The 8,374-nt window shown below is 44.1% G+C and overlaps 1 protein-coding gene across 2 annotated transcripts in view; it reads right to left on the reverse strand.

Moving 5' to 3' along the window:
* The window catches only part of SIK2 (salt inducible kinase 2), a 34,959-nt gene that overhangs the window by 18,922 nt on the left and 7,663 nt on the right, over nt 1-8,374 (reverse strand). Inside the window, exons 2-4 of one of the 2 annotated variants that reach the window (XM_027699271.1) lie at nt 8,233-8,349; nt 6,657-6,720; nt 2,962-3,123 (exon numbers count right to left, since the gene is read on the reverse strand). In XM_027699271.1, the coding sequence (XP_027555072.1) occupies nt 2,962-3,123; nt 6,657-6,720; nt 8,233-8,349 (343 nt within the window). Of the gene's footprint in view, nt 1-2,961; nt 3,124-3,432; nt 3,526-6,656; nt 6,721-8,232; nt 8,350-8,374 lie in introns of those variants that run through there. The other variant, XM_027699272.1, reaches the window with a different exon arrangement.

An 8,374-nucleotide genomic window follows, 5' to 3' on the forward strand; every position in this document is an offset into this window, starting at 1 on the left:
CCTGTCCCATCCTCCAGCTCCCTGTGTCCCATCCTCCAGCTCCCTGTCTCGTCCTGCAGCTCCCTGTCCCGTCCTGCAGCTCCCTGTCCCGTCCTGCAGCTCCCTCTGCCCCATCCCACATTCCATCCTCACAAGTGCACAGGGTTTTTCCCTGCACAGACCAGGAGCACGTTGTGTCCTGTGAGAACATGGAGTTATCAGTGAGCAGGAACCCAAATCAGCTCCAAAGATCTCCTCAAAAACCAGCAAAAGGTAAAGGTGACATGACCAATCCAAGAACTTTGGGAAGAACCATTTCCATGTCAAACCTGGAGTGGCATTCCTCACCTGCAGCCTTCACTCTCTCTCATTAATACCTTCATTTCTTGCTACTTAGGCTAAAATTGAAGTTTGAAGGTTTTGCTCCCAGCCACCTTCTAGAAAATGAGCCCATCAAAGCTCTCCCCTCAAGTGTTTTACACACCCTCCACTTCCAGTTACTAAGATTGAAAAGAAAGATCCTAAGAATGCTATCTATCCCATTCCTTTTAGAGCAACATTAACACTGTTAAATTGCAGCTCAGCCTCCTGCTTTAATCACAGGTGCCAGTCTCACCAGCTCACAGTTTTGGGAGCATTTATTTTTGAATCTTATTCTCCCAGCAGCTGAAATACAGAGGTAACTTTACACACTTTCCCGTATTTGACTAAAAAATGTTGTGTCCTCCAAGAGTAAAAGCTTCAATAAAAGTCTCAGAAGCACCAGAATGAATCAAGAGGACCACTGGAAGTCAGGAAGAGCCTGGAATGGTCAGGAGTACCCCCATGGGGATTTTTTTAGCTGCTTGGAGTGATCAGGAAGGAACAGCCTCATGCTTAGTGCTGGAACCCTGTGTAAACACTGACAGTGCAGAGCTTTATCAAAGCAATTCATCAGTTACTGAGCCATTTTTCAATTCCTAGATTAATTCAAATTAGAGCCTAATTCCAGCTATCAGAGCTGGGATCCTGGCTGCCCTCTGTTCCTCCACACTTTGATAAATGGGCCATGAAGAGTATGAACGACTGGAAGAGAGTGTTCTCGGGGCTCTGCACAGCACCAGATAACTCCAAAATCACAGATAAATGATGAACTCCCCAGAATGTTTATCTCCTTTAGACAGAAAAACAAAACCACTGACTCAGCACAAATCACTACAAAGTTTCCAAGCAGTCTTCACTCTCCTCCTTTATCACTCAAGCAAACCTGATAAAGCTTGACAGAGACACATGGAAGAACCAGTGCCAGCTAATGGGCTCATTTGCATACAGACCACCTGTAATTAACTTTCTGTAATAGAGAAGTGGAGCAGGAGAGCAGCCGAGGCAGGAGAGAGCAGCAGCAGCTGATGGAATCTCATAACTACCATTTATCAGTGCTTTTATTTGAGTCCCTGGAGAACCTGAGCATTGAAATTCTCTGTGCCTGAGCAGTTCATGGCTCTAACCTTTCCTTAGTTAACGGGTCTCCCGAGATGCCTTTGAAGGAGGGTTTTTGTGAGCCCGTGTCAGGAATTCACGTCCCCGCAGCGCTGAGGACATCCAGGAAAGGAGTAACTCTGGATGCAGCACGGATGAGAGCCCTGAGGAGCTCTGAAAAACTGTGCCAGGCTGAACAGAACAACCTACAGTGATGGGGAGAGGAATCAGGAGGCAGAGAGTGTGCTGGTGGGGATGGGGAGAAGGCGAGCAAAGCGAGCTCAGACGAACAATAGCACAAAAATTCCCTCCCATTTAGTTCCATTACTCATAGCAAGTGGGTGACTTGCAGCCCTTAGACACAGTATTTACTGGAAGGCATAAATTGTCCTGGTAAATAAATTGTCTGTCAGCCAGAAATCTCCAGGTGCTCCTGGAGATGAATGCAGGGATGAAATCAGAAATGAGGAAAGGAAAAATGCCCCACAAACGGCAGCAGTGCTGATGAACCCGCTGGGTTAAAGCTCAAGGATGTACCAAAACCCTTTCACTGTTTCAGAATTGCCAGGAAGGGTAAAATAAAGCAGCAGTGATCAGAAATGTTTTATCACTTCACCTTTCTCAGCCTGCCTGGCTGTGGAGTCACAGCTCCTGCTCAGGACAAGCAAACTCACTCCTTCCCGAAGCAGCTCCTCACAGCACTCACCTTCCCTTCCTGCTCCCACACCAGTGATGTCTGAAGTTCAACAGTCCCCCAAATCCAGATATTACCTAGTTTTCCCAAGTCCTGCCGGGCTAAAATCAGTATGGAAGGATTCATGGAATTGTAATGAAAACGATTTCCATCGCCAGCAACATCTGCTGCCTCTAAATTTATAATTAAAATGAAATCATGCATGCAAAAAGGGGGGAAAAAAAAATCAATAAGCTTCCATTTCAAGTTTTTTTCCCAATGTTGAAAGAAGTTACTTGATTAACTCTGACTTAACCTGAACATCTGGCAGCATTAGAGATGTGTCAGGGCACCCACAAAAAGAGTCTGTAACTCTAAAAAAATTGTGGGGGTTTTTTTTGTTTGGTTTTTTTTGTGGGTTTTTTGTGTGTTTTTTTTGTGTGTGTGTTTTTTTGTTGGTTTTTTGTTTGTTTGTTTGTTTTTGTTTGGTTTTGGTTTTTGTTGTTGTTTTTTGTTTGTTTGGTTTTTGGTTTTTTTTTTGGTTTTTTTGTGGGTTTTTTTGTTTTGTTTTTTTTTGTGGTTTTTTTTTTGTTTGTTTGTTTTTGTTGGTTTTTTTTTGGTTTTTTGGGTTTTTTGTTTGTTTGGTTTTTTTGTTGTTTTTTTTTTTTCTTGAAAGCATTAACAGGGATAATCCAGGAAACATTTGGGCCGCAAAGTGCAAAAACATGACACATATCACTAATTTTCTGTGCCTCAAGCACAGAAGGATCTCCCGGGCAGCACCAACCAAAGGACTGGGACGGCCCAAATAAAAGCAAGGTGCTACTGGACATCACCTGCAGTGGGAGTACCTGCTATTTTGATGTTCATGTTGTTGTCCAGCAGGAGGTTCTCAGCCTTGAGGTCCCTGTGCACGATTTTCCTGCCATGGCAATACTCCACCGCCGACAGGATCTGCCAGAACTTGCGCCGGGCCTCGGACTCGCTCAGGCGGCCGTGGCTGGCCAGGTAATCTGGGGAGATAAACCAGGCTTAAAGTGGGCTGTGGACAGCCAGGAACAGCCCCTGGAAAACAGGGGTTCCCCTGGAATAAACAGCACTCAGAAGGTGTTTCGGCCAAACCCTTTTTATCCTCCCAGCCCTGCCCTGGGAAAGAATGGAAAACACCCTCCCCAACAACGGGGGGGAAACAAAACAAATAAGAGTAAGAAAAAGTTGATGCGCCACGAAACTCTGCTCTGCTCTTTCTTTCAGAGCTGCCTGAGCAATATTTTCACAGAGCACAGCTCGTGGGGAGTGCTTGGAATCACTGGCTTCACCACCACCAGGTATTCAGGCTTTGGGCTGCTCAGTTCCTGCAGGCTCCACACCACACTTCTCCCTCTGAAGCCTCAGCAGAGGCTGCACAGTGGCTGAAAGTATTTATTTTTTTTTGTTTTCTGGAAATAAAACAAGTACCCATAGAGTGCCCATCCTGACCTCCCTCTTGTCTTCGTTGCGTCACAGGCAGAAAAGAACATTTTGTTTTCATATTTGATTACGTTGTAAAAACCAACGTTAGCCCTGAGAGCAACAACTCCATTTATGCTCAGGAACAAAAACAAGGGGAGCAGCAGCTGGGTGAGTCTTGACAGAAAGAGCTTCTACAGCCAATTCTATTATTTCTCTTACAAGCACAAAAATCAAAGAATCAACTGTTAGGATGAGTTTGGAATTGCCTTTGACATCCTACAGGGAATGGCCAAGGAGCAGCAAATACATATGGATTTTATACCCAGCAATTAATTGTACCTTCTAAGCCAGTTGTGTGACATCAGTGATCCAAGCAGGATCATCTTGCCCAACACAGTTCCAGACCTGGCTTTGTTAGCTTGTGTTTTAGGGGATTTTTAATTAAAATATCGTTTGGGGGCTTTATAACTGTTTGCAATATTTTCATCTAAAAACTTTCCTGCTTTCTTCAGGATAAAAATCTGATCCCTGGAACCAGCAGGTCTGAGAACTCTCCTCAGAGCTTCTAACCTACCCAAGCCTTCAGACACTTTTCAGCTGGTTTAACTTGGCAAAGCACAAGAACAAACAAAAGCCTGGCAGTAAGGGGAGATCATAATATTTGCAAGCTAAATATCATTCAGTCACAAAGTGACTGACAAATCATATGATATCAAGGTGAAGTCAGATATCAAAGGCACAAACTAAATTACCCCCGAGCACAAGCCAGCTCTTTAAGCTGTTAATCCATCATTTGTTAGCAATGCAGCAAACAAGTTAATGAATCCAAGCTGTCATTTTGCTTTTAGGGCTCTGGCCTGTCAGGACTCATTTAAAGACCCCAAACCAAGCTGGCCCTCAGTGTTTCACCAGCCATTTGTTCTGAAATCACCCAGAGAAGGAGAACCCAGCACATGCAACCAGGGGCTGGGCCCCGTTTGTGCATTAACCAGAGTGCAAACAGGGCAGGCTGGCATTGGGATCCAGGCTCTGTGCCAGCCCCCGGGCACAGGAACCACTCCAGGACAGCTGAAACTTGCTGGGGACACCCAGAACGTGGGCACTGCTGGAATATGTGTGTGCAGGGCTCTGGATTTTGCTGGACATGCCCCTCTTGCAAAGACTGAAGCAGCAAAGCCACCTCTGCCAGGAAACCTCCATATTTCACCCCCTTGGACAAACCTCAGCCTTGTGTCACCCTCTGCCCACACATTTCTATAGGGGAATTTGGATTTTTTGTCATTTTACCATAATAAAACAGAAACCAGAAGACACTTTAGGTTCAGCTGGATCCACAGCAGGACTTTTGTCCCCAGCTCCCTGTCCAGCCTTTTCAGCTGCCCAAAGAACAATTGTTTGCTGGACAATTGAAAGATTAAGGTGTATTTACTTCAAAACACGTGACTCAGACGTTGCCTTGCAAACCCAGTGGTCAATACTTTTATTTAAGATGCAGTCCTTCATTTAGGTTTGTACCCATGTTAAATTTGGAATGTTAAAGCTCTGTCACACACCAAAGTGAGTACAGTGATGGTTAATGAACATGATTAAGGGTCTGCAGAGCTCAGAGAGCAGTGGGGGCTCAGCCTGGAGAGGACAAGGTGCAGGGGAAATCTCATTTTGTGTATAAATACTGAACAGGAGGGAGGTGGCAGAGCCAGGCTCCTCTCAGCTGAAGTGCCCAGCAAAAGGACAAAAGGCAGTGGAAACCAACTGAAACACGGGAAATCCAGTTTAAACCTAAGGGTTCTTTTCCCTGCAGGTGGTCAAAAGGTTGGAACAGGATGGCTTGAGGCTGTAGCCCCCATCCAGGGTCCTGAGCAGCCACCTGCAGAGCTGGACAGTCATTCCCTACAAATCCCTTCCAACCTTCTGTGAGCTGGGCTCAGGTCAAGGCAGTCAAGACATCCCTCACCCAGTTCAAGCTCAGTAAGGAACAAATAATCCCTTATCAAGGGATTTCCCTGTATTTCCAATCTTATGGATGCAGCTGGAATTTCAGCAGAGGAATCTACATTAAATCTTTATCATTACAGGAAAATCTCAGTTCCTGTCTGGCTTTGTCGAGGGAGGTTTTTTTTGCTGAAATGGTCCAAAAAACATCAGAGACCATGTTCTGTTCTTGGGTACTGCAGTATTATCACCAGGACTAGTCATGAAGGGAACCTCACCCTCGGTAAAATTTAGTTTGAGGACAAAAGGACACGACTGGGGCTTCCCCAGTGAGCAGGACAAAATCCAGTGCAGAATTTAGGTCACTTTGGTTAAACTGTGCATCAGTCACTGCAAGTTTGCAGGAGAAGCCCTGGGAAGAGTTGTCAATGAAACTGTTGCTTTTTCTTCTGCCCAACCAGAGCACACTTTGCCTGGTTACTGTACATATTTAATGTAGGAGTGTTTGCACGTCTAGCTGCTGTTTTGAGTGAGAAGTGTTTTCCCAAATATTTACTCCGTAGATCTGTAAAGTCTCGAGCACAAATGAAACCTTTTTCATTCTGCTAAGTTGAAAGATATCTTTAAAAACCATCCAAAAGGTAACAGCATTTGAAGGGTTGGGGCTGAACACATCATTTACTGCAGTGACATCAACTGGGGAAAGTCACTGCTACACAAAACTGCTGCTGAGTGGAGAAAATTTCCCTGGAGCAGGTCAAAAACAACCCTGCCCATGAACCATCAGTCAGCACCACGAGGGGATGGTTTAGCAGAGCTGAAAAGACTCAATGAGGTTTAAAACCAGGCTGTTTAATACCAAGCCTGACATGGTATTAAAAGAACATTAACCAGTTACCAACTCCTGACCCCCCACACCTTGAAGAACACACCAAAATGTCTTTAAAATATCTTAATATCACAGTGGCAAATTCATCCACAGCAGAACATCCCATCCTCAATTCCAGAAGCCACTCTGAGAAATCACTCCAGTAAATCAGAAAAAAATTATGACTTCAGACAAAACTCTACAGAAATATAAAGTCTCTGACAACAGACCCAGAAAGATCCTTAACTACCCAGTGCATTAAAATGTTGAAGATGAAAATATTCCCTTGCTTACCAAAAATTTCTCCATTTTTGGCAAATTCTGTCACAAGGTACAACATGCTTTTGGTCTCCATCACCTGTGGATGAAGAAATCACAAGTGAGTGCTTGTGGGAAGAGCAAGAAGCAAAAAAAAACCCAACCAAAATGGATCCTTATTCTTCTGCTAAAGATCTGGAAGCTTTGCCTTGCACTTGGAGTTATCACCATCTTTCCAACTGCACAACGTGTGCAAACAGCACAAGCAAAATATTGACCCAAAGGGAAAAATCCTCCAGTTCAAAAAAATCATTTTGGATTTACCTTGAGCACAACCACAACCATTTCAACACATTTTGGGTCTCTTTCAGTAACCTCAATAAAACGGTTCAGCACGAGCTGTTTGTGGACAAGACCTTGGTGAATTTGGTCTTTGCATTTTATTTGTAAGTACCAGAAGAATGCTCACAAATCAACTCTTTCTAGAGGGTAATTCCTGGCAGATACACAGTTATAAACCCAGAATTACCCCAAAACTGACAAGTCAGCAGACAGAACAAGGTGGCAAATCTTCAGTCCCCCCTGTCCTCCTGTTTAATTCTAAACCAGCTGAACAGATTCAGACTGGAATGTCTGTGCCTGGAAGGCAAAACAGTTTGCAAAGACTGTTTTCAACCACCCTCTGGAGGCAGAAAGCTGCTCCAGCCTGGGCATTCCAGAGATATGGAACCATCCTTAACCCAACCCATTTCCAGCTCCATCACCCAGCTCTGACAGCCCCCAGCAGTTCCTTGACACGAGACAACTCAAACTCAAGGTGTGAACCCAGCACAGTGATGTCCCACAGCCAAGTGGGACAATTTGAAGGCTATTTTAAAAATAAACTCACCTGTCAAACGCATTTTTAACCAGGCAATCCACTGACAGTGAAGGATTAAGCACTGCATAATCATCACCCCCCTCTTTAAATGATCTCCCTGATCTCCAGACTTAATTTAACTATTCTCAGTCCCTCCTCCACCATTTTCGTGTGTTGCCATTCACTCAGAAGGAACTGTGGAATATATTACTTTATTTACTTTACTTAACTCCTTAAAGTCCCTCTCTGCTTGGCAGATCAATATTTTAAAGATCAAGTGCCAGTTTCTTTGACATAAAATTAAGTTAAATTGGGATCTTCATCTTTATCCAGAACTCCACCACCACTCCAAGTCCTCGTGCTCAGTTTTCCTTTGGAGATGTTGTCAGGTGACCTTAAATTCAGAGCTTTAGCACACCCAGGTCTTTGTTGAGCCAGGTTTATTTGAAGCAAGGGTGTGTTATCTCTGTTTGTTAAACAGAGCAGCAACAGGGAGATCCTAAAGGGAGTATCTCAGGAAAGCCTTAAAGGCAAGACTGAACTGGAGCAGAAATGAGAGCAGCCCCAAACATTTCACCAGGAACAGAAGATGAAACAGAAGAGAAACCACTACAAAACAAACTTATATTTTACTGCAAAAAAAAAATAAAAAAAATAAAATCACAATTAAAAACCTTCAAAATTTTTCACTGAAGAGTTCATCCAGGAGCAAAAGAGATGGGGAGAAAGGGGAAGAGCCACCACTGACCCCACCTGATAGAGCTTTATGATGTGTGGGTGATCCAGCATCTTCATTATCTGCACTTCCCTGTAGATCTTCTCCAGATTCACAGCATCCAGCTGAGACTTGTCAATGATTTTTATTGCCACCTGCAGACAAACAGCAAGAGTGAGA

The sequence above is a fragment of the Neopelma chrysocephalum genome, unplaced genomic scaffold, assembly GCF_003984885.1.
Source record: "Neopelma chrysocephalum unplaced genomic scaffold, ASM398488v2 Primary Assembly neopelma1_138, whole genome shotgun sequence".
NCBI lineage: Eukaryota > Metazoa > Chordata > Aves > Passeriformes > Pipridae > Neopelma > Neopelma chrysocephalum.